The following is a 25949-nucleotide window of genomic DNA, read 5'->3' on the forward strand; positions in this document are numbered from 1 at the left end:
CCCTCCTTTCCCAGCGCTCTGCCTGACCTCCACATCCCCCATCTTCTTGCTGGGCAACCCCTTGATGCTTCTCCTTGTCTCTCTCCTTGCCTAGGCAGCCTAAGCCGGGCGGGCCCAATCCCGGCCATCCTGCGCCCGCCGCCCGCTATGATGCAGCCGCCCCTCGACCTCAAGCCCTTCCTGTCGTTCCCTATGGAGGCGCAGCCAGCCGTGGGCCTCTTCCCGGGTTTCAACACGGTAAGGCCGTGGCTGCTTCCGGCCCAGGAGGTGCAGGCTCGGGTAGGACTGTTTGTATAACTCCTCCCACTTTCCTTCTCCTCCTCCTTTCCCCCCTCCTCTTCCTTCTGCCCCCAGCAGAGAAAGGGGCTTTGATCTGGGTCAATAGCAAAAAAAACAAACCCCAAAGACTTGTTAAGCTGGCTTTTCTGACCTGCCAGAACTCTGTGTTGCTAGTAAAAACAATGGTTGGCTGTTAATCCGAATCAGCAGAGACGGGCACAGGATGTCACCCTCCATGTGTGCAGATTGGGAAGGTCTGATTCCCTGTATGAGTGCATCTGGCCTCTTCCTTTTGTATACATTTGAGCCTATGTTTTGCTGGCACATGAATGCACCTGACAACTAAAATGTTAAAAGCACCGAGCGGGCATGCCTAGTATTTGCTGCCTTGTCATGAGTTCTAGTCTCCAGCCAGGAGGACAGCTTAAGATCAGTGCCTGTGCTCAGATTTTTGGGAATCAGGATTAATGCATTGTATGTTTGGATACAGGGCAGTCATTAGAATCTTTTTGGAGGGGGCACTCATCCCTTGGGACTTCCTGTATCTCTTGAGAAATTTGGTCCGTTTGCCTGTGTTGGGGTGCCCTCTGCTGGTCAAAAATTAGATGTCCAGGGAGGGCAAATGAAGCACTTTGTGATCTATGGATTTGCTTCAGATCTTGATCCTGCTTCATTCCAAAACTAAATCTAAACAGCAGCCTCTCCAAAGAAAGGGGGGGGGGATATAGATATTAGAGCTGCAAACATTAACCAGTACACTAAATCTGGTAAATTATGCATAACATTTTAATACCAAAAAGCAGCAAGGGGGAAGTGAAGTCAAGAAGTGGTGCATGGGTCACCCCCATCCCCATCACTTCTGCTGCATTGCAAGGAAATGTGGCTGAGCCCTCGGGAACAGGGGTTTCAAGCAGAGGAAAAGCTAAACACTCCCTCCCATCCTCCACTTCTCCTCTTTAAATTGTGTCTGCTGTTTCTGCAGCTCCTGGGCAACCTGGTTCTGTCACCAAATGTCTAGTTCAGCGCTCTGCAGCAAAAACACAAAGCTGAGGTTCGGATGTCGCTGGCATCAGCTACTTGTATTGCCAGGTAGCTGCCAGCAGGGGGAGCTACTGGCCTTCCAGGCCTTGCTGGGATGTCAGGTGTTGTCTGGCTGTCCCAGCAGAGTTGACTCTGTGCGAGGGACAAAACCAAGGGAGCAACAGGAGAGTCATCTGTCCCAAGATGAGGCCCTCTAGATTTGGAGAATGAGGGATCCACTACTGCATGGGATACTAAACCCCTTGTAATAACAGCACCAAATAAGAGAGCTACTGAAGTCTACAATGCAGAGAAGCTATTTTTTAAAATATATTTTTGGTAATTTTAAGCATTGTCTCCACCCCACTCCTTCAATGCTCATGCTTAGGGTAGTATAAAATAGGGCCTTATTTTTATCTTCAAAAGAAGCATCTGAGGAAGGTTAGACTGAAGATAAAAAGGTGGTTATACTTTCCCAAGGTCACCTGGTAAGCTTTGTAGCTGCAAATCTGGGTCTCCTGGCTTGAAACGGTCCTCTGTCCCAGAAACCACCCTACGAAAACACCTTGCTCACTTTCTCAATCCACCACTTAGCGAAGACCGGTTGTTTCTGTCAAGTCTCTCCTTGAGAGGGCCAGCTGTGCAGTGTGTTCTGTGGGTCCAGACAAAATTTCCCATAATAGGTAGAGCTGATGCAATGTTTGGGAGTGTGAAATGTCAAATGGATGTGTAGGAAATCCACAACTTGAGATCTTGGTTCCTAAAATTTGAAATGTTTGCCAGATTTTTGAATGTGTGTAATGCTTGTTCTTGCTTTGATATAGATAGACACATCCATCCATATCCATCCCTGCTTTGCTTTTTCATGTTGCCAGAGGCCACTGCCTGTCCCTTCCTTCTTCCAGGTTTATGGTGCTGCAGAAAGCTAGCCTCTTCTCCCTGTCTCTTAACTTTTCCAACCCAGGCTTCTTAGCTGCCCCCTGAGGTATCCCATTTTAAGAAGCCGTAGGCTAAAGAGTGAAGTGAATGCCGTTCAGCCTACATATATTATTGCTCTCAAAGCTTGCTGGACACAGTGATTGTAGCCCTGTTCACATGGTATGTTCAGAACTTGTACAATCTGTGTACATTGTACAGAGGGACAGACCTGTACGCAGGTACAGCTGTTCACCTGTTGTTTTGAACACAGGTTCAGCAGTACACTTCCTATCTGTATTGTGCATTTCAGAGGGCTTGTACCCTGGTTCACTCTTAAGATGAACGCAGGTGCAGTCATTCACACAAAAACATGTACTTGCATACAGACATCTGAACACAGGCAAGACATAATGTTTGAATAGGACTGATGGCATCGGGAAATAAGATAAGCCACTAAGAGTATCTTAGTGACAATAAGCATCTCTTGACCTTCTCTTCCTCTTGGGAATGAGGCCTGATCCAACCCTTTCCTCGATGTCCCCAGGCTCAACTATCCATTTCCCTCCAGTTATCTCATGGTAATATCAGCTTGAAATATTTTCATGTGAAGACCCTGGGTGGGACTTCCAAGGGTCATAGGGGATTGGCTTTTCAGAGATGCTTGCCAGGAAGAAGTCCCACAGTGCTGGCTAGAGGAGAAGCAGCAGCATTGGTAACGATCCATTCCGTGCCACTAAGAAGGGCACAAAAGCCCTGTTCTGGAAAGGCAAGTTAGTTACAGATGTGGCTCATGCTGTCCCCTCTAATGCCCAAGAGTCATGGGCTGATTTGACTCATGAAGCGCTTGAGCAAAATCATAGCGAGCAAAATCATGCTAACCTCAGATCATGCGGTTGTTCTAAAAACAGGGATTTGCGAAAAAGTTCCCTTTAAAACAAATGAGACATGCCACAGCTGTGTGAGTGCAAGTATTCTTGAGGCAATGCACCACTGGTCTGGAATGCCAGCTCCAATCTTGGTGCAAGTGGCTAGTGCAACAGTTTTCCACTAGTATGGCTTCCTTCCGCAAGTACTTGGTTAGGATGTCGGCTGTTGTCTTTCCTTTTTTCTGCATGTGCACCTTGAGGCTCCCCATGGTCTGTACATGCAGCACCCCAAAAGTTTAGTATGCCTCTCATAAGCTATGAGACGATGTGTGCACATGAGCGTGCCTACAATTTCCACTCATGTGTGAAGTGGCCCTTAAGGCCTACTCAAGATGCCAGTTCTTAAGAGCCAAGGTGGTGTCCATTCACTCTGGGTTCAGCTGATTGGGCTTCTTAGTTTTTCTAAATTGGCATCTGAGAGTGAAATCGACAAGCCTCTTGACAGTCCTAAAGCAAACTTGGCTTGCATTTTGTGATCCTAAATTTGTACTGGCTTGCATTTTAGGACATTGATTACAAGGTCTGTATTGGTAAAAGCCAAGGAGCCTTCATTCACTGCCATGATGGTATCCCCTCACTCACTTTTAAAAGAGGCACCTTTTAAAAGTGGTGATTCTCTTTATTGAGCAGGGGGAGAGCAACTGGCCCGATCCAACCCCAGCACAGCATCCCTCCAGTGGCTGTTGCTGATGTCTATCTTATGTTTCTTGTTTAGACTGTGAGACCTTTGGGAGCTTTCTTTCTTTCTTTCTTTCTTTCTTTCTTTCTTTCTTTCTTTCTTTCTTTCTTTCTTTCTTTCTTTCTAAACCAATATTTATTTATATCTATATAAATTTATATCTATAATTTATACCTATATAAACCACTCTCTTAGGGAGCTTTCATTGAAAAGTGGTATATAAATGTCTGTTGAATTTGCTTCATCTGCTTCTCCAGGTCAGATTGGTGCCAGGTGGAAACTCCTGTCTGAGGGCCAAACAAAAATCAAATGGGAGATCTGTGATTGGATCTTTTTTGTGTAATGAAGCTGCTCGGGGAATAGCAGTGGTGCAGAAGGAGGGGCTGTTTTCCTTACCCAAATTAACCTTCCCTGAGGATTCACTCACTCATTCACTTCCCCCACCTCACCACCCAGTTGGGCTCTCCTGTGTAATATGTTGTTTGGCACTGAGTATGTCCCAAACCCCAGCCAATCCTCCTCTCAGCCCTATACCTCCCAGCACTATAGGTAGGTATCAAGATGGGAGCAGCACAAGAAGCTAAAGCCTCTTGCTCAGCCTCTTCAGTTTTCACCAGACTCTTCTGGGAATGTGGTTGCTTCACTTTAGGGTGTTCCCGAGCACAGAGTCTTCAGTACTCTTTTGCGCGCACAACAGGATAATCTCAAATATTGCTCTTGGCGGTCCCCAGAGATCATACGTTTTTGCCAAGCTGAAGTAACCCTGTGTGGCCCAACCAGTCTAGCTTCCAGTCTCTGGCAATGGCAAAATCTCATTTGCTGTTTCTCAAGACTCTTCTCTCCTGGCTGTCCTTTCCTTCCTGCCCCCTTGCCTGAAATCAGTTTCACCTCTGCCTTTCTAGAGCTAGTCTGAAAATTCTCTTAGAAGCAATTTCCACACAATTTTAGGATACCGGGGCAGAGAAACAAAATGAGAAATTTTCAGGGGTAAGAAATTCTTAGAAGGTTTTGAGGCCTTACTGCTCTTTGTGGGTGGCAACAATAAGGGGTGGTTACCTTTTCCTTTTCCGTGTATGCAGTGCCTTTGCAGGTAGCGACAGAAAGAGTGCTGTAAGGCTAGGGCCTTTCCCTAGCAATTGGTTCCATCTGGCTGCCATTTTTGTTCCTGGAATGATGCTATGTCATGATGCAGCAACATCTTGGCTAGATGGACTCAGCTGCTAGGAAGAGGTCTAGCACTTCTACTGCTTCTGCTGCTGCCTGAAAAGGCACTGGGGGTGGGTGGGGGAGAGGAGGACACATAAATCAGGAAGAAGTATCAGCAGCAGAAGAAAGCTATCCAGGTGCAGCATAAAATTGTGTTTTCAAAAGGAGGAAAGGATGCCTGCAGCCACCACTAACCAGTACGAAGCTTCCTCCCACAAAACTTCTAAGAATTCTGCATGTGCACCCCTGAATATGCTGAATTGTCCCATCCCCACATTTTTGCTGCTCAGAATGGGGCCCTTTCGGTTAAGCACGTGTCATGATGGAGGGCTAGTTCATATTTTTTTAAACTGCAGTTTAAACTGTGCAGTTAGGGCCCAGTTTGGATTTTCCAGCCCCACGTGATTATGAAGGCCAGGGATGGCACAGCAGGGAAGGAGACAGTGGACCACTCTCGCTCTTCCCCATGCAGTGGGCCTCTGTTCAGCTAGTTCATCTGATGACCTGTCTGTAGGAAGCTTCAGTGGCTGTGGGGGGTGGGGGGGTTGCCAGTGGGCTGAGAAATGCATCAGATAATCTGCAAAAACAATGGCAAAAATTAGCACCCCATTTTTGCCATCTGAGAATTTGGTGGAGAAAATGGGAAAGGGCATTTCAGATGAAGAATCAGAACTTTCAGGGGGCAAGTACACACTACAAACCCCTGCATTATTATAGGAGCAGCCATCTTTGATAATCACCAAAAGGTATGTAAATGGAGTGGGAAGAGGGTTAGGAGAATGGCCCAGCTATGCTCTCCAGGCTTGGGGACCATATTTCCTGGATTGGCCTCCTGATGCCTAGGGCCAGATTACACGTTATGCTGGATTTCTGTGACTGGAACTTCGCATATCATTTTCTTTTTGTAAAAGCAGGTGTAGGAGCCCTGATTTGGGTTGATGCCCTGGTGTAGGGAGGGTGGAAACGAGGGTCCAAACCTTTCCCCACTCAGTGGCCCCTAAATCACTCTCTCAAGCTGCTGAGAACCACAGAGGGAAGCCCAATAAGTCCCCCCCTCCCGTGGCTAATAGCATCTGGGGGTCATTTTGGGTCAGGGCTGGATGAGTGGGGGAAACAGTCAGGCCTGCTCATGCCATGGCAGGCATCAGTCCAAATTAGGGTTCGGATGAGAAGAGAATTAGAGTGTGCTTTAATGTCTTGCATTATGTTCTTTGAAAAATGGTTTTCATAAGCATTGAGAGCTTCAGCAGAAGAGCAGTTAACAAATTAATAATTATTTATAGTTAAATAAATAAAAACGTGTCAGAACTGGATTTTGCCTTGTCTTCACCAAGAGATGACCGCTTCCTTTTAGAGGCACCAAGAGAAAAGGTGGGGCTGTTGCACCTCCTGCCCCACTGATCCTTTTGCCCACTTTGTGCTTCAGACTGTAATTGTGGGTGGGTGGGGGGAGGCAAAATTAGTGTTGCCAACTTTTTTTCCTAGCGGGAATCATGTGCAGTTGATAGTTGCATAATTGGCAGAAATGTAGCAGGTGGATTTTTCCTGATATGAAGGGATAGGAAAAGCTTCACCTGTTTAATTTCCTTGTGGCAGGGTGATTTTAAAGATGGGGGTGGAAAATGGCAAACCTAACATCATCATCCATCATCATCTATCATCCATCATCATTTATTCGATTTCTATACCGCCCTTCCAAAAATGGTTCAGGGCGGTTTACACAGAGAAATAACAAATAAATAAGATGGCTCCCTGTCCCCAAAGGGCTCACAATCTAAAAAGAAACATAAGATAGACACCAGGCACAGTCACTGGAGGTACTGTTCTGGGGGTGGACCGGGCCAGTTACTCTCCCCCTGCTCAATCAAGAGAATCGCCACGTTAAAAGGTGCCTCTTTGCCAAGTTAAAAGGGGTTGATTCTAGGGCCAAGCTACGCAGGATGTGGAAGTTGCAAAGCAGCTGAAAGTGAGGGAGCTACTTTGAGCATGGAGAGAGAGGGCTAGCCCTTTCCCCTGTCATAGCACAACTCCCACCCAAATCCCCCCTCACAGCTGTCACTAGCATTGGAGGGATGCACTTACAGACACAAACATGATTAGTGTGGACTAACTTTTATATATAGTTTTATGTTCATAGTTTTAACTTCTAGCTTCCTCTACTTATTATACTAAGTAATAAGTAGGGACTTTTAAAGTAGGGACTTTTTATTATTTTGTAGGAGTAGATTGAACCGTTTTTGTCTATTTTGCTGTTATGTTGGTCAAAGACCGAAATAAAAGGCTATGCTATGACACCCCCCCCCAAATGATTGTAAGCCCCCCTCCCAGCTTCTGTGGGCAATAGCAGCTTAAGGGAGAGGGGGATTTAATTTGGAGAATGACTGTGGGGGCTAAGGGTGGAACCCGCTCTTCTCCATGCCATGGCTCTGATCCAAATATCTCGCCGTCACGGCTATAGGCTGCCTCCAGGCTTAGTGGCAGGAGAGGGGGCATCTGCCTCCGTCTCTTGTCTGTGGGCTCCCCAGAGGCATCTGGTGGGCCACTCTGAGAAACAGGATGCCGGAGTAGATAGGCCATGGGCCTGATCCAGTAAGGCTGCTCTTATGTCTTTTGAAAAACAAAAAGACCCTGGGAGCTCCAGTCACAGAACGTTCATGTTGCATCCAGTTTGGCCTTCGGAGTCTGGTTGTTTCAAGGAGCCAAGTGGCCCTGTGACCTCAGCCGGCTTGCCCTTCCCTTCAGATGGGAAGGCCTGAGGAGCCTTGGATGCTTGTGAAATCCCCTGGTAACTGGAGAGTGGTGAAGGGGGAGGGGCCTACTGTTTTTATGCAGATCAGATGTGGTTTGGATTAGCTGTTCCAGGAGTATCAAGTGTCTCTCTTTGGGTGCAGGGAGGGTGCCTATCGACAGTGGGGCTGCTGGGCCACGTGCCTCAAGTGCATTTCCCCCCGAGCATGGCAAATGCTCCTCCTCCTCCTCCTCCAGCCTTTCACAGATGAAAACAGGGGATGCTCTGGTGGGCTTTCCTCTTCTGACAGCAAAGAGCACTGCCTGGACATCCTTCCCCTTCCTCCTGCAACAAGCCCTTTGGTGCACCCAGCGGTCTCTGGAGCACAGAGTGGAGCGAGGCAGCCGACTGGAGAGCTGCATGCTGGATTTCTTCCCATCACGTAGTTCTGTTTGCACCTGCTGCAAAGTGGCAGCAACTCAGTCCAGTATGGGGCTTACCCAGCTCTGCATCGTAGGGGCCTGTCCCTTCTCAGTAATACTCAGTACTAGGAGCCAGCGTGGTGTAGTGGTTAGAGTGCTGGACTAGGACCGGGGAGGCCCGAATTCAAATCCCCATTCAGCCATGAGACTTGCTGGGTGACTCTGGGCCAGTCACTTCCCTCTCAGCCTAGCCTACTTCACAGGGTTGTTGTGAGGAGAAATTCAAGTATGAAGTACAGTGCCCTGGGCTCCTTGGAGGAAGAGCGGGATATTAAATGTAAAATAATAATATTACTCTGAACCACTAATTCCATTGGAGTGATTGGTACGTGCACACAGAACCTCATAGAAGGTGGCTGCTGGGCCCACACAGTGAAAACGTGACATTGGAAAGTAGGAATGGTGCTTGAGTAATCAACAATGGATTAGCTGCCTCATTTTCTCGGGCAGGCGGTGGGGGCAGGGGCACTTCAATCTCCATCTAGTGCAGTGAGCTCTCTGCTGTTTTTCAAGCAGGGGCCACTTTGGCAATACAAGAAACCCCTCCAGTGTGAGAGCCATTTCCCACTATACGGAGCTCCACACAGTATTGCACTGGGGAACTCTATGGGGAAAGCGCTGGGAAGGCCTACAAGATGGCGCAAGGGCTGAAGAGTCCCTTAAAGGAGTCCCTTGGTCCTGAGCAGAGCACAGGATGCTGGAAACGTTGCCATTGCATGGTGCCGGGGGGACTGTGCAGAGTATTCACCTTTGGCCCAGGCTTCACACAGGCCCAATCAACAAGGAGTCAGGTAGCCACTTAATGGAACAGTGGGGAAATGACTTGACTAGCAAGCCAGAGGTTGCCGGTTCAAATCCCTGCTGAAACACCTGTATCGGGCAGCAGTGATATAGGAAGATGCTGAAAGCCATCATCTCAGACTGTGTGGGAGATGGCAATGGTAAACTCCTGTATTCTACCAAAGACAACCACAGGGCTCTGTGGCCGCCAGGAGTCGACACTGACTCGACGGCACACTTTACTTTACTTCTACAGGCAGTCGCACTTAGGGTTGATGAGGGTCGCCATTGGTTCCTGGGCCTTACAGTGAAGAACACTGATATAACGTGCATGCCTTAAGGGATTAGATAGGTAGGTTTTATTTGTATTAGTCACGGGACCACAGCAAACAATAAAAACTGATAAAAATGCACAGTACAGAAATAATAATATACAAATTCATCGGGGCCATCACAAATACAATAAAAACATATAACACGGCAACAATAAAACCACCAATAATAAAGTATTGTAAAAATCAAAGGGGGGGGGGGAGTCATGCAAGAAGTCCAAAAGCCGTGTGCTATCTCTTTGAAAATGTGAAATAAGCTTGGGCTTCATTCGCACAGACAGTGCAGCACAAACTGTCTGTGGACTGTACTGCTGCAGATGGCAGGTGGGAAATTACCCAGATAGATTCCCTTGCAAATCCTTCTCTTTCCTTCTCTTTCCCTGTCAAGTTGGGCACAAGGAGAATGGGGCGAGTGCATTGCAGAGACAGCCAGTGTTGTGTCCTAGTTAATATGCTGGAACTAGGATGGGAGAGATACAGGTCCAACTCCCCATCTGGCTGTGGTGCTCACTGGGTAACCTTGGGCTGGTCACCCTCTCCTAGCCCAACCTGCCTCACAGGATTGTTGTGAGGAAACTGTAGAGAAAGGGACAAAAATCACGTATGTGACCCAGAGCTCCTTGGAGGAAAGGGAAGATAGACATATAGTGGGTCATAATTAATCTCTGGGGCCTGCATGAAGACAGGCCCTCTTAAAGAATCCCAGTTCCCAGGGTTTTGGCTGCTTGTACGTTCTAATAGCTGAGGTGCACTCCTCCCCCCACCCCTGCCCCGAGTTAAAACTGGAAGTGCATTTCACTCTTACAGCCCTAACTGTATAAGTCACACATGTCTCCTCAATAAAAAGAGGCCAGCCCAGAGCCATGATTCATGGAGAGCTGCAACAAGCATCCTCCTCCTGCGTCCAGGTCATTCTGCTGCGTTGTTGCAACTGCTCCCAATGCAGAAACAGGACAGAATTACCAAACCCTGAAGAGGTTGATTGAAAGGAGATAGGGCTAGAAGAGCACTTCATGCAGAGTTGCAGTGGGCAACTTCCTCTGAAAGTGGATGCTTGAAGTGTGGATCCTTTAATTATTATTCATATTTCTCACAGCCCACAAACAGTTCCCTTGTGACACGTTAGGGTGTTCTGGCCCATAATCTGAGAATTACTGACCTAAATTAATGACTATCTCCGTTCATTCAAGCTTCTTTCAATGACTTGCAAACTTGAATAAGCCTATTTGTGTGGGGTTTGTCTTTTCCTTTGAGGCTTCTTGTGTTGAGCAAAACTGCTGATTTAGGGCAGTGGAATCCAGTTGGACTTGGACCTGAGGGACCAAATTAAAAATCCTGCTCAGTCAGGGTCTTGCTTGACCTTGACTGGTATCCACACCTCCTCTCTTGAGGAGAGTTGGCCCTCCATTTGTTGGCAGAGATCAGCCACTGAAAATGATTACCTCCAGGCTGGAAAGAGCTTCATTGATGAAAATATCCTGATTTCTGCATATCAAGCTGTTCTTAAAGGCCCAGAAGCAGACCCTGCTGAGTTCCCTCCTGCCCCATCAGTTGCGATTCTAAATAAAGGTTGTATGGCACTTTCTATATTTGAATGAGTTATTTATGGGTGATAATAATTAATATAATTGGACATAATCTTCTGTAACCTAAGAACTTTTAGGCTGCATTGATCTCAGTAGGACTTAAGCATGTGCTTTACTCTCTAATTGAAATCAGTGAGACTGGCAAACGGATACAAAACCATTTTCACTAAGAAGTCCTTACCAGAACCCCTGCTAACCTGGCAAAGAGGCACCTTTTAATGTGGTGATTCTCTTTATTTAGCAGGGGGAAAGTAACTGGCCCTATCCACCCCCAGCACAGTACCTCCAGTGACTGTGGCTGGTGTCTATCTTATGTTTCTTTTAGATTGTGAGCCCTTTGGGGACAGGGAGCCATCTTATTTATGTATTATTTCTCTGTGTAAACCGCCCTGAGCCATTTTTGGAAGGGCGGTATAGAAATCAAATAAATAATAATCATCATAAATAATAAGTCCATCTCATTAGTTACAATATAGGAAAGCTTACCCTTGCAGCCTTCTAGTGCAATCTTAGTGTATACTGCTAAGTTACTTCTGAGAAAATTTGCAGCCTTATAGTGTTTAACTTGTCTGGATTCTTCCCATCTCCACTTTTAAAAAACCCAAAAAACTATAACCCTATCTGCCTGCATTGCATTCCTCCTACCTCCAAATTACTGGTGACTTGGTAGGCATAGAAGGCCTTGTAAAGTGTCCAAACCTTCAGTTTTATGAAACTTTAGAGCAGGCGGTGCAACTTCAGCTCTCCTGCAGATGCTGGACTACTAAGCTTATCAACCAGTGTACCCAAAGCTCTCCCTGGTTTCTTAGGTTGAGGCAGTGGCCAGGAGCTCTCTTTATCAGCTTCGGCTACATCCATTTTTGGCTACATCCATTTCTAGAGGTGAATGAACTTAAAACAGTGGTACATAGGCTGGTAACCTCCAGACTTGACTACTATAATGTGCTCTACATGGGGCTGCCTTTGTACGTAGTCCAGAAACTACAATTGGTACAGAATGTGGCAGCCAGGTTGTTCTCTGGGACAACACGAAGGGACCATATAACACCGATTTTGAAAAAACTGCACTGGCTGCCGATATGTTTCCGGGTGAAATACAAAGTGCTGGTTATTACCTATTAAGCCCTTAATGGCTTGGGTCCAGGCTATTTAAGAGAGCTCCTCTTTTGTCATAAACCCTGGCACCTGTTACAATCTTCTGGAGAGGTCCGGTTACCACCAGCTTGTCTGGTGGATACTCAGGACTGGGCTTTCTCTGTGGCTGCCCCAGGGTTTTGGAATATGCTCCCTGCTGAAATAAGAGTATCTCCTTCTCTGTTTGTTTTCAGGAAGACCCTCAAGATTTTCCTGTTCTCGCAAGCTTTTAATTAGAATTTTAATCATTATTAAAATTTGTTTTATATTGTTTTTATCATGTTTTTATGTATTTTAACCTGTGATTTTAATGCTGGGATTTGTACACCACCTAGGGATTTACATATCAGGCAGTATAAAAATATGATGATAGATAGATAGATAGATAGATAGATAGGAACTATAGTCCAAAAACAGCCAGAGGGCCAAAGTTGTGCAGCTCTGCTTTAAGGCATGGTCAGGTGGACATGGTCCAATGAAGGAGTGGATTTGAGAGCTGAGTTCAAGTCCCGCTTCTCCCATGCATTGTTGCCTTACCAAACGTCGGGGTTCAGTTTCATGTCTATAAAATGAGAGTAGTAGTGACCCGCTGGTGGTGGTATGCGGCTGAATACTGTAACATGGCTCCACACATTTAAAAAATAAATATCTTTTAAAAATGTGAATCCAGATACAAAAGTTCCACATTCCGTATTAAACCATATTATACTTGAAACGATAATCTTGCAGTTATACAAATGTTCAAAGTAAATAATATAATATTACACCAGCTCTACATTTTTTCACATCTTATATTGCAGTTAGGCAGACTGATTATTATAATAGTATTAAGCCACCTAATAATGGCACAGCAGGGAAATGGCTTGACTAGCAAGCCAGAGGTTGCCGGTTCAAATCCCCAGACTATGGGAAACACCTATATTGGGCAGCAGCGATACAGGAAGATGCTGGAAGGCATCATCTCAGGCTGTGCGGGAGATGGCCATGGTCAACCCCACCTGTATTCTACCAAAGACAACCACAGGGCTCTGTGGTCGCCAGGAGTCCACACTGACTTGACAGCACACTTTACCTTTACTGGATCAACAGTAACCATGGCTCCTGAAACAAGGAAAACTGTCTTATAGGAATAATTGGAGAGGGAAATCTATGCTATCAGTTTATTCAAAAGTATGGAATGCCGCTCCTTTTGTATCCATTCTCCTTTCATGGGGTCTTGACATAGTGTCCCATATTTGACAATTAAATATATATGCTGCTGTAATTAACAGATTAGCCACCAGCCACCTCTTTTTCTCGAGTATACTAACCTTGGTGTGTCCCAGAACAGGAACAATAGTATTAATGAGGGGGGCATATCCTGCCTTATAATATCCATCCATAAGGTTTTAAAGCGCTTGCAAATAGCATAGCCAGGTTGCAATCTGGAGATTGCATTGTTTGCTTTCAACGGTACATGTTGTTCTTTGGATAGGATGCAACATGGGGGACCCCATGCAGCCCTTTCTGTACTTGGAGGAAGACCAGATACAACAAACCATAATCAGTGGGGAAAGTTGTCACCACTGTACCTTCCGCCCTATTCCATCATCTCTGTGGTGTCCTGCTCACTGGTCTCCCCCATTTGCTAAAGCAAGCAAGACCTTCAGTTTTGCTTCCTAGGGGAGGAGTGATAAAGGGCGAGGCATGACACAGGAGGACCTGGGAACGAAGAAGGGCTGGGGGGAACAGGGAAGCCCAGCAGCACTATCCTCTCCTGCTACTTGTGGGGCACTAAAGGCAAAGTGGGGGTCCCTGCATTCCAACCAGGGCCTTTCCCAGACAGCAGGCTTAACTGAGGGATTAAGAAGGGTGAAATCGTGCAAATTATGGGGCATATTTCGAATTTGCTCCCAAACTCGACCCAAGTAGTGGAATTTTTTTATTCCTGACATAAATTGAGCTAAGCTCCAATGCACAATGAAAAACCGGAATCGTTGCTCCACGATAACTCACAGGGACTTAGACGTGAATCTGGCCGATGTGCAAATGCACACTGCCCTTCCAAAGTAAAATTGCCATCTGGCAGGGCTCCAGGCAACCCTGCTTGCATATCAGAGGCACTGTATAATTAGGAGGAGAGAAAAGCCAATGCTTTGATTCATACAAAGGTTAGCAAAAGGGTGAGATGGATTTTAGAGCTTCTGGTTGGCCCATGAGTCTCCAGGGATTGCCCATATAAATTATTATTATTTTGAAGTGGTTAATCTAGGAATCTAGACCCATGATTAATCTGTAAAGGAGTTTCGGTGCTGAAGCCTGCCTATGAACTATATAAAATGTGCTCTGTACGTGCACAGTGGCTCTCTTGCTTGTTCTCCTTTTACAAGTGATACATATTGGCACTGAAAATAATTTGGGGGGCTGCTTGGTAGGAATCGGTCCTGTTGAACACATGGGACTTGCTTCTGCATAAAGGTGGATAAGACTGCCCCTTAAGCAGAGGCGTAGATAGGTGAGGAGGGAGGGAGATAATGAAGAAAATGGGGAGGGGTGGCACTGAGGGGCCCTCAGGAGCTGGGCGGGGCCTGGGTTCTTTGAACTCATCTGCTCAATTATAGCTCTGCTCCTGCCCTTCAGGCTATGAGCCATGAAGTCCTTGGCTCAAATCTCACTTCACAGAATCAATACCTGGCCTTCGGTACCATCCTAGCCTCACCTTACCCACATCTGCAATAGTGGAGAAGGATACTGGCCTCCGTGCTATGATGTTGTAAGGACTGGTGAACTATTTATCAAAAGGCTTCATTTTTAACATTATGAAACTCGGATTGGGATGTTGGCGAAGGCTTTCCAGGGCGGGGAATGGGGGGGGGAGGGTGTAGGAAGATGTGTTGAAGTGCTGCAGAAATGTTTTTTATTATTATTACAATGATTCTTTTAGAATAGATCAAGGTTTGGAGAAAGCCCCACTGTGTCATGGCCCGAGAGGAGAAAAAGCTCTGCGCCTGCTTCGTGGCCTTCAATTCCTCCGTCACAGGGCTGCCTTAGCCCTGCAGATGGATTCAGGGGCTGATCCTTGGCTCGAACAACTGAGCCCTGAGTGGGAGAAAGTGGACCACTGAGGCGATTCCAAGGGAGGGGATGCAGCGAGAGGGCACCTCTCCAGTGCGCCCTTCTCAGAAAGGCCTGCAGGAGCTCGCCGTGCTGAGTGCATGTTTTGCAGATGAGAATTCATCCTGCTGCTGCTGCCGCCGATGGCCGGCTCGTGGTGGGATGGCAGGGCCTTGTCCGAGCGGGTGGGAGGAGGGAGGCGAGAGCCTTACTGAGTCGCTCCTCCCCGGCCTGGGAAGGAGGAGGGCGCTCAGCTCGCTCGCTGCTGCCGGGATGCGCTGGGGGACTCGGCCGGAGTGGGCAGCGCAGTGAAGGTGCACGGGGTAAGAGGGCGCGCGCGCTCTGATCCGGATTAGAGTGGGGTAGGGGGCGGGGGGATCGGGGCACTGCAGGGGATTTCCCCAGGTGTGTGCCAGATAGGCACTGCCGCCCTTTCCCTCTCCATTCAGCCGCTGTCCTTCGCTGTGCACTGCCGCCTTGGACCCGGCTCTTGTAAAAGGGAGCCGGCAGCTCGCTTTCTTCTCTTCACTCCAGTCCAGACTGTAGCTTCTCTTCCGCGCGCCCCTCCCCGAAAATTTGCACAGGCAGCCCTGGCTCTTCACTCCCTGCACCCGGCTTTCCTCGAACTGTGAGCAAAGTTTGCAAGCATAGATGGGGGGGTGGGGGGCGGGTAGCAAAGGAATAATCCCTCCTGCAGCAGGGACTCTACTTCTGCAGCAGCCGGAGGGGGAGTTTGTCCCCATTCCCAACCAAGCAAGATTTTTCCTGCCTTCATCGCCAGGTGAAAATGAGGCATTGACATGAACTTGGAGACAGCTATGGAAAAGAGCACAAGGATCCTGGTACTTTGCTCTACCCACTAGGAAGCACGCCCTTCCTTGGTTTCTTAATAGGGCTTGACAGTGGTGAGTGGGAAAGTTTTCAGGCTTCAAGCCTCCTTATGAATCCCTCTTTTTTGGAGGTGGGGGGCAGGGGTGGAACTGAAATGGGAAGCATTGTAACAGATGCCTGCTTCTTTGGGAACAGCCGTGGTTCCTTTCTCTCTGTTGCGTTTTGTACCCGCCTTGCCAAATACTGAATATTATCACTTCCCTGCAGTCAAGAAAGCCCACCATTTGTTCATTTATTCCCCACCAACTTTGGAGGCAGATGTGTATGTGGCCAACCTCAGCTATGCTTAGGACCTTGGAGGCAAGTGTGTGTGAAGATCTCTGTCCCTGTGACTCAGTTATGATACTGTGAGTGTCCGTCTTCTGAAGCAAACAGGTGCCTTCGCACAGGGGGTCCAGTGACAGGCCTGGCTCGTATTCCCTTCCTGCTTCTTTGCCTGAGCGGTGCTCATAATCAAAGGGTAGCCCTGTATTGTGTGCATTGCAGATATATAATATATGTATATACAGAGAGCATATGCACAAGAGACCTCTTTCCCTCTTCTCACCCTCAAGGTCACAGCTTCCATGTTCCTTTTAGCCGCTGATAAGTTGTGGGACCCTTAACAGCCCCACTTACCTAGGGCAACTTTTGCTGTGTTTTTCTCCCTCATCCAGTGTGTGCACTCACATCTACCCATGAGACACTGACTGAGGGGCTTCATGGCCCTTCCTGCCTCTCCATCAATGTTCCCTCCAATAGGGATTCTCCAGACTTTGTTGGCTACAACTCACCAATCGCCAAGCGAAAGCCATTGCAGCTGGGGATTCTGGGAGTTGTAGTCAACAACATCTGGGTATCCCTGTTAGAGGGCAGTGCTGCTCTCCATCCCTTTACCTTCCCATTCCCAGATGATAATAAATCCACACCTGATATCAAGGCGCTTTCATGTCACACCCCACTCTTTTGGCTGTCTCCTGCAAATGCTGCAGCCCTCCTGCCACCCTCTCATCCCTGCCCCTGAGATGTTGTTATAGATTCCCTGTCCCTCTTCTGATCCTTTCAGCTGGCAGCTGGCTTCCCTGCTGCTATTCTTCATTGATTCTCATTCTCTCCCCCTCCCCTCCGCTGCAGCCATCCCACTCTGGCTCCTTTTCATCCTGGCATCTTAAATGCTTTGCAACTGTTCAGTCTCATAACACTCTGGGCAGGCAGCAGAGGAGGAAGAGGGAGAAGAAGGCAGAACTGTCCAAAGCTGGGAAGAGAGACCTAATGGGGATCTTGGCTCTTGGCCCCTGCAGCCCACTCAAATCCAATTCGTTTCCTAGAAAGATGTGGGTCTGGGCTTCCAGGCCTCCCACTCTCCCAGTGCAATCATCATTGTTGGATCTCTCTCATTTCCCTGAGTTTGAACAAAACGAGGGGACTCTGGCTCCCAAATTATCACCACCTCTATCCCTGCTATAGCTACTAGGCATCATGTTCCTTTCCAGGTTGGGGAAGAGAACCCAGGAATTCTGGTTCCCTTTCTTGCACACTCCATAAGTGCAGGACATATTCCCTGAACTGGGAATAGAAACCAGGAGCCCTAGTTCTCTGGAAACCCACACCCATAACATGCCGGTAGTTCCCAAATTGTGTGCCAGTGCCACAAGAAAACTGTCCATCTGCCATGAGGAATGTCTTAAATAACAAGAGGCGGCAGTGAGCCCCAAAGTACCTGGCCTCAAAGGAGGCTGCCTGCTGGGTCTCTGCATGAGTCACAGCTCTGGCCTTGTTTCCTTCCAATATGCCTTTGCTGGAGACAGGTAAGTCTGCTGTGTGTCTGCATCAGATGCCATCAGATCATTCACTGTTGATTTAGCAGAATGGGCCGCCCTCTGAGGAGGCTCTCTGCACTGCTGTTTCCCTCTTCCCATTCAAAAGAGGCCTGTTCAGAACAGTGACTTGCACAGAAAGCACCTAGAGCAAGCAGCTCAATGGAAGAGCAATGCCTGCTTTTCCACACATAGAAACCACTGAGAGTGTCATGTGCTCCTGGAGTCTTCAGCAGCCAGACATTTGGGAAACATGGTTACACACACTGGGCTCCACCGCACCTCTCCCAAGGATGAGAACAAGCCCTGGGAGTCCTCTGGCTCTTCGCCTGCCTTGCTGCAGACAGCCTTTCCTTTGCTTCTAACATGCTATTTCCAGAAGGTAATGCAGAAGGTGCAATCCCATAAGGGAAACATCCTGTATTCAGTGGGGACAGATTGCAAAGCGGCAGAACGCTTGTGGCTTTTGAAAAAGCAGGCTGTAATATGCCGAAATGGAGAGGTCATTTCCCTTCTGTTGGGAGATTAATTTCTTATGGGGATGGGAGTGTCTTTGTTTCAATGCACTGGGAAAAGAGGCATAATTTATGGAGTGTGTGTGTGTGTGTGTGTGTGTAGAGTATGTGTGGGTGTGCACACATGGGCGTGTGTGTGTGTGTGTCCCTGCACATAGTAAACTAGCATGGGTAATGATTCTAGCCTAGCCATTTCCCTGACAGGCTAGTTTACTATGTGCAGGGATACACAGCACTCAGGACAGAGGTAGGGACACTTTGGCCTGGGCTTGGGAAAGACTCAGGCCTGAGGTGGTACATGGAACCTCTGACTGGCCTGTACCACTTTGGACAACAGCAGGGGCTTGCATGATCTGAATGCTCCTCCATCAGTGTTCCCTCTAACAGGGATTCCCAGGTGTTGTTCACTACAACTCCCAACATCCCTAGCTGCAGTTGCCTTTGGCTGGGGATTATGGGAGTTATAGTCAACAACATCTGGGAATTCCTGTTAGAGGGAACACTGTCCCCCATCCAAAAATATCCCCTGCTCATAGAAAACTAGCAGGGGTAAGGATTCTAGCCTAGCTGTCTCCCTGACAGGCTAGTTTTCTATGGACAGGGAATATTTTTGGATAGGGGAGCATTCAGATCATGCACGCCCCTGTTGTCGCCAAAGTGGTACAGGCCTGCCCAAGGTTCCCTGCCCCACCTCAGGCCTGAGTCTCTCCCAAGCCCAGGAAAGGCAAGCACGTCCCTACCTCTGTCCTGGGTGCCAGGGTCAGATGCTAAGACCGGGGCGGCTATTTCTGGCTCGGGTATTATTTTGAGCTGTTATCTGCTGAACATGGGTTTTCTGCTTGTTGGGTGTCACGACAAGATGTAGTTACATCCCCACCCAGCGGGTGCCAGCTCTGTGCTCTAGAATAAATACCGCAGGCTTCCTGCAGCCCAGCGCAGGCAGCCCGAGACAATTGCCCTCCTCCTGCCGGGGTTTGCTTGCTTGTCGTCAAACAGTAGGAGGGGAGGGAAGAGGAGAGCACACTGGCTGCCAGATCTCCTAGGATAATCCCACAGAGTTTGGGGAGCCCAAAGGCATCTAATAATGAGACATGCTTCCCTGCCTGGAAAATGTTGTTGCATACAAGGAGCCTTTGGGCATGCAGCTGCTTCTGGGGAGGAGCTCTCCAGGGTCTGTTTGGGGGGTGGGGGTGGGGCAGGCAGAAGAACATACTACTTGCTTATCCAGCAAAGAAGAGCAGGCAGGGAGTCTCTAGGAATCGTCTTCCAGGCTTGCTTTGATCCCTGGCTGAATGTATTGTGCTGTTCTGCTAGGAGCTGCCAGGCTTTGAAAAAGAGAGAGCAACGAGCCTGCCTTTCCGCAAGGGAACTTCATCTGGTATTGAAATTCGACATGCACAGAAGCCTCTCACTGCTTCCATTAATGGAGCAATTGGACGGAACCACCGCAGCCCACTGCATGTGCCTTCCTGGGTTTACTGACCCCTTGGGGATGGGGGCAAGTTGGAGGGAACGACAGCTGCCCTTCTCTTTCCGTGGTGTTACCTACCTGGCTTGAAAGTAAAACAGATGGGTCAGGAAGCGGCATGATACAGATGGGAGGTAGAGGACCTAGGGAACTGCTGATTGGCTGGACAGGATGCAGAGTAGTGGTGGGTTGTGTTGTGGAAGGGATTCAAGGAGGTTTTCCAAATAGTTGAGAAAGAGTTGGGGGGATTCGGGGGAAACTTCAGAGCTTTCTGGATTCTGAAGAGGATGCATGCTCCGGGAGCAATCAGGACTCCTGGAAGCTTTTTAGACATCAGGCTTCACTGTGAGGCTTTACTGCAAGTTCAGGGCATAATGAATACTCCGATGCAAGAAGAGGATTTTTTTACCCCGGTCATAAATCGGGCTAGGCTCCAGTACGGAGGGGAAAACACAAACGGTGTGTGAAGTGCCCTCTGAAATATCACAAGGACTTTGAGGTAAATCTGGCCATTATGTGAATGCACACCCACCCTCCCAGAGTTGCCATCTGAAAAAGCTCCTGGGTTGTGTTCTTAGTTCTCAAAAAGAAGGCTGAGCAGGTGGTAGTGGTGGAGAATCTACATGGGTTCAAGAGCCACGATTTCTGGGTTCTGCTCTTGGCGCTGAAACGGGATGGAAGTCCACTTGCTACATCTATGTTTTATTGAAGTCGGGACACCGAAGGAGCCAGGATTACTGACTTTACTCCCAGCTCAAGGTCACTTAACATGGATTAATAACCCCCTCATGTCATTCAGCCATCCTGGTGTATTCCAAGGATGGATGTTTCCTCCTCCCCATCAATTCACTGAAGGGTGAAGTAGCTATGGAGCCAGAAGAGGGTAGTTACTCCAGATTAGTTAGCACATAAGATTATAGCCATATAATCTATGTGGTGTTCAGCAGAGTGGGAGCCCAGTGGCTGTAGGGAGCAGGTACATAGGAAGTTGCATGATACTGAGTCAGACCCTTGGTCCATCCAGCTCAGCACTGTCTACACAGACTGGCAGCAGCTCTCCAAGGTTTCAGGCAAGGGCTCTTTCTTGGCTCTACCTGGAGATGCCATGGATTGAGCCTTGGATTTTCTGCATGCAAAGCAGATGCTGCAGCCCCATCCACTGTGTGTGTGTGTGTGTGTGTTTGTGTGTGTAAGAACTAAAACCCCTGGACTCCACTCCCTGTTTGAGAAGCTTATCAAAATGGGTTGATGTTTGGTGGTTATAGCATGCTTAGGGCAGGGGGGCGAATTCCAGCCTTGGTGTCAAGATTCCTGCCTTCCCTCTATCAGTAATGGTGATAGTGGTAGCAAGATTATTTTAAGCTGTGTTGAACAATCTCGATATGTTACAATAGAAGATCAAATCCCACCCCTCACCCCCATCCACTGTAAAAGTAAACTCTGTACTAGTGAGGGAAGCTGCCCCCCTCCCGCATTGATGACCCAAACGCGAAAGAGCAGTGTGAAGAAGCAGCTGCAGCCCTCATGGGACTTAAAGGCTGGCCACTTTGCTGGAGTCTTGGAGTGCAGGCAACACATATTGCTCCTCAAAGCGATTGCCCAGAAAAGCCCATCGCTAAGACTTGGAGTCTCCCCTGTGTTGGCACATTGGCGGCAGTTGGCTTTGAGCTAGCGCTTCTGCAAAAGAGGGGATATAGCAGGGAAACACTCTGGGATTCTGTCTTGTCCCTGTTTTATGCAGCCACAAAGCTCTCCTGCCCTTAGCTGTGCCTCTGCTTCTCTATTCCCAGTGCTCCTCCGATGCAGGTGCATTGCAGTGGGGATGTAAAAGCACTGACATCTGCAGCTGGAGCAGAGGCCACTCTTGGAGGGGAAGCGAACTCTAGCCATGGCAGAGTCAGGCTTCCTTTTGGGGCAAAGGGGCTTTTGCATCCAGCTCTCTGACCCTCCTGGCTCAGCCCACTGCTGTGAAAGGCTGTCCGCCAGCTCATCCCAGTTGGGAAGTTTCCCTGTCGCAACTGTTGTCAGTCTTGCTGACATGCAAGTATCCCAAAGCCCTGCCCAGTCACGGGAAGTTGTTGGAAGGGCTGGAAGAGTTTGTTGTTTTTATGTGGCCCACACACTGGCTGCTGTTCAAGAGATACAATACACTCTTAGAGCCAGGCCAGCCCATTTGAGAATTTTAGAAGTCAGACAGAAAGTTGGAGCCCAATGTGAATTTAAATTTAGCCAGAGATGAGTTCTGTAATTTGGGACGTTACTCGGCCTTAGAAGGATCTAAGGGAACGTTACTGAGAATTCTCTGCCCTGGCATGTGGTGCTGGCCACTAGCTTGATTGGCTTTAAAAGGGGCTTAGACAAATTCATGGAGGACAGGTCTATCAATGGCTACTAGTCTGGTGGCTATAGGCCATCTCCAAGGCAAGACGCCTCTTAAATACCAGTTGCAGGGGAGCAACAGCAAGAGATAGATGGCATGCACATACCTCTTGCCTGCGGGCTTCTCAGAGGCATCTGGAGAGCCACTGTGTGAAACAGGATGCTGGGCTAGATAGGCCTTGGGCCTGATCCAGCAGGGCTGTCCTTCATATGCAGATTGTTTTTCCTCTCATGACTTGAGTGATCGTAGCCAGCCTGTGGAGCTCAGAGAAGAAGTAGAGTAACCCACCACCTTGAAATTCAGTACCATGCTGAAAAGTTGTATTAGATCAGCAGGACCATGGATCACTCGACCTGTGCACCTCTGTGGTGCAAGCTTTAATTTGCTTGACATCAGTCCCTGGTGCCACCCAAATACCCTTGTTCATTGTGAATCTGGAAGCACCAATCAGATTATATTGGTGCTAGGGGCTGTCGAGCCAGCCCTTCCCCAACAGTAGATGTGGCTTCCAGGCAACCTGGAGAAGTAGGACCTTTCCCATTTTAGAAATTAACCGCAGGGGGCAACTCTTAAGACTGTGCAGCTTTTAAACCATTTCTGACAGCCACTTGCTCTGCCTTTTCTGACAAACCTTCCCAAAGAAGGTTTCAGAATTGTCTAGGGCAACTTGTTCCATGGCTCAGTTTTGTTGCGTGCGTTTCGCTTTGGGGTTATAGAGATGGAATTTGGAAAGGAATTGAGGGATCATCCCATCCAGCTATTTGCCCTTAGGCACTGAAGCATCTCCAGCAGATGAGCAAACAATCTTCTTTAGCAAACCACCAAAGAAAGCCTTCTTTGGGCAGCTTCTCTGCTCTAATCAGGAGATCCTTTTTTAAAATAAAAAAATCTTAAAAATCTGCCTGCCTGTAGTTGAAAGTGAAGGCCAGTAAGGAGACACCCAGTGACGGACATCCCAAAGTGCTCATGCATTAGAGGAGCATCTTTTATAGGACAGTGATCGTCACTTTTTTTCAAGCAGGGGGCCAGTTTGGTTAAAAGCCTTAAATGTGAGAGTTGTTTCCTGCTGCACAGACCTCTGTGCTTTTCTCAGTGCTGGGAGGGCCCTTTAAGAGAGATGGAGCCCCTTCAAGAAGCTCTAGGCAGAAAGCACTGGGAAGGGCTACACTTCCCAGCAAGCTGTGCATGTCTTCCAGTATGGTGCAGGGGTTCTGTTTCCCTTAAGGGAGCCCACCCCCAGCACTGGGCAAAGCTCAGTACCCCACCACCTTGAAATTCAGTACCATGTTGAAAAGCTGTGTTAGAAAACCCCCAGCACTGGGCAAAACGTAGCACTGCCTGATGAGATTGGTCCTCTCTGCATGGTGCTGGGGGGCTGTGCAGAGTGTTCAGGTTTGGCCAAAGCTTCACACTGGCCCAATAAACCATTATCCAGGGACCCAGGGAGCTACACTTAGAGCTGGTGGGGGCCACCCCTGGTCCCCGGACCTTACCATGAAGAACACAGGCCTATAGGGTCTATCTCTAGACCCTTTTGGTCTATAAAAATTGCCGCTGCCACGGTGGGAAGAGGAGCGGTGTCAGTGGCTAACTGTCTGCAGGGAGGGTGGGGCGAGGCGAGGAGGGAAGAGTAACCCCCCCCCTTTCCTTAACCTCTTAAAGTGCCACCCATGAGCCATGATTTATCTTGGTGGTGGCGCAGCGGCCTCTCCCCTCTAGTAACAAGTGAGCGAGCTCTCCTCCCTCATTTCAGGCGGCGTTTGCTGCATGGATGCTGTTCATTTCACTTTCTCTCCCTCCAGTGATGGAGAACAAGCAAAATAAACAGCATCCAGGCAGCAAACGCCGCCTGAAATGAGGGAGGAGAGCTTGCGCCTTGGGCTCTCTGGAGCCCGGGCCACGCCCTTTTTGCATCTGACATGTGGCATACAAATGGGCAACACTTTAAGAGGTAAAAGGGGGGGGGTGTTCTCTTCCCTCCTCGCCCCCATCCACCCTCCCTGCAGACAGTTAGCTACTGATTCTGTTTTTTATCCTGCTGCGGCAGCAGCAATTTTTATAGACCAAAAGGGGGGATTTCCCCTCCTCCCCCCGCCTGCAGTGGCAAAATGTTAATCTGCCCCTGATCCTGGTGCTGCCACCCTGCCTAATCCACATTCCTCCGCCCCCTCCGGCCTTTAGCCAGGGTTAAGGGTGCAAGTGCACCCTTAACCCTGGCACTGGGGTTGCGGGTATGCTCGGGCTGCACACAGCCCAAGTGTACACAGAGTCTAGAGCACCTAACTCACCGGGGAATCTCACGCAGAGCATTTAGGGATTCTTGGAGGCCGTGACTCATTTTCCCTGGCAGGGAGCAGCATGGATCGTGTGTGTGCATGAGCAGCTCGTCCCACACATTGGGGAGAATCGTCTGGGGGGAAGGTAAGCTCTGGGGTGCCGTTGGCTCAAAAGGAGCCAAAATGTTTTGTGGTAGCAAGCATGACTTGTCCCCTTAGCTAAGCAGAGTCCACCCTGGTTGCATATGAATGGGAGACTAGAAGTGTGAGCACTATAAGATATTCCCCTCAGGGGATGAAGCCGCTCTGGGAAGAACAGAAGGTTTCAGGTTCCCTCTCTGGCAGCTTCTCCAAGATAGGACAATACTTTTTTTTTTATAGGACAAGATTTTTTTTATTGAACCAACAAACTACCAAAGCATACAGTACGTTGCCAAAGCACAATTAAGTGATTGTTTGTACATGATATATCTACAAAGATTTACACACAAGGATTTGGAAACACACAAGTTATGAAGTATATGCAGGTAGTACTGTAACTCGGGGGTGGGGGATTACAAGGCACATCAGGTAATCGAGGGGGGGGGTTATGTCCGACGTCCATTTCCACAATTTGTCCCATTGCTGTTTAGAAGAGATACTCTTGTCTTTTTGCACATAACCATACAAACTTTTCCAGAAGAGATTTACTGTCTCATCTGCATGAACCTCTTGGTCGCGTCTTCCCTCCCTATTCCTATGCACGAGCATTGCATAAATGACATACAGGTTTACTAACCTGATTACGAGAAGGGGAACGTTCCAATTCCCTAGTATGGGGGCACCCGTTCTGTCCCGTTTCCTTGAAGGTTTCTTTCTGGGACCTCGAAAGGAGGTTCTATCGCTCAAACCCGAGGTTAGTTCTTCCCAAGTCTGTTTTTCCAAATCAGGCCACTCTAACAGCTTGCTTACTCCCTGCCACACTCTTTTGGCTACCACACACTCTTTTAAGAAATGTGAGTGGGTTTCCCTGAATGTTTTGCCTAGCTCACTAGCTTTCTGTTTGCAGGTGATTTTAGGGCACTCTTGCTGGTCCTCTGGGAGCCATGGCTTAGCCGCATTAAGTGGTAGTACTTGATGGTATAAGCGCCACCTTGTTTCCCATAAATGGATGGGGCGGAGAGAGATTGCTGCCTGCTACCTTGGAGAAGCCACTGCCGGTCTGTAAAGATAATACTGAGCTAGATAGACCAATGGTCTGACTCAGTATATGGCCGTTTCCTATGTTCCTAAGCTCCAAATCTTGCTTTCCACCCATGCCCTTCCCACCCACAGTAAATGGTCGTGTACACAACCTTTATATCCAGCGAGACCGAGATTCAGATTCCTGCTCAGCCATGACACTCACTGGGTGACTTTGGCCCCGTTGCTCTGTCTCAGCCTAACCTACCTCACAGAACTGTTAGGAGGATAATAAGAGG

At 48.3% G+C, this 25949-nt stretch overlaps 1 protein-coding gene across 9 annotated transcripts in view; it reads left to right on the forward strand.

Moving 5' to 3' along the window:
• Positions 1–25949, forward strand: part of ZNF385A (zinc finger protein 385A) — a 243799-nt gene that overhangs the window by 132000 nt on the left and 85850 nt on the right. For 4 of the 9 annotated variants that reach the window (XM_053296651.1, XM_053296652.1, XM_053296656.1 and 1 more), the window contains one exon: positions 95–279. The exons of 1 other annotated variant lie outside the window; for it this stretch is intronic. In XM_053296651.1, the coding sequence (XP_053152626.1) occupies positions 95–279 (185 nt within the window). Of the gene's footprint in view, positions 1–94; positions 280–15353; positions 15487–15944; positions 16069–25949 lie in introns of those variants that run through there. 4 more of the 9 variants (XM_053296655.1, XM_053296657.1, XM_053296660.1 and 1 more) reach the window with 4 other exon arrangements.

Source organism: Hemicordylus capensis, chromosome 2, assembly GCF_027244095.1.
Source record: "Hemicordylus capensis ecotype Gifberg chromosome 2, rHemCap1.1.pri, whole genome shotgun sequence".
Lineage (NCBI taxonomy): Eukaryota > Metazoa > Chordata > Lepidosauria > Squamata > Cordylidae > Hemicordylus > Hemicordylus capensis.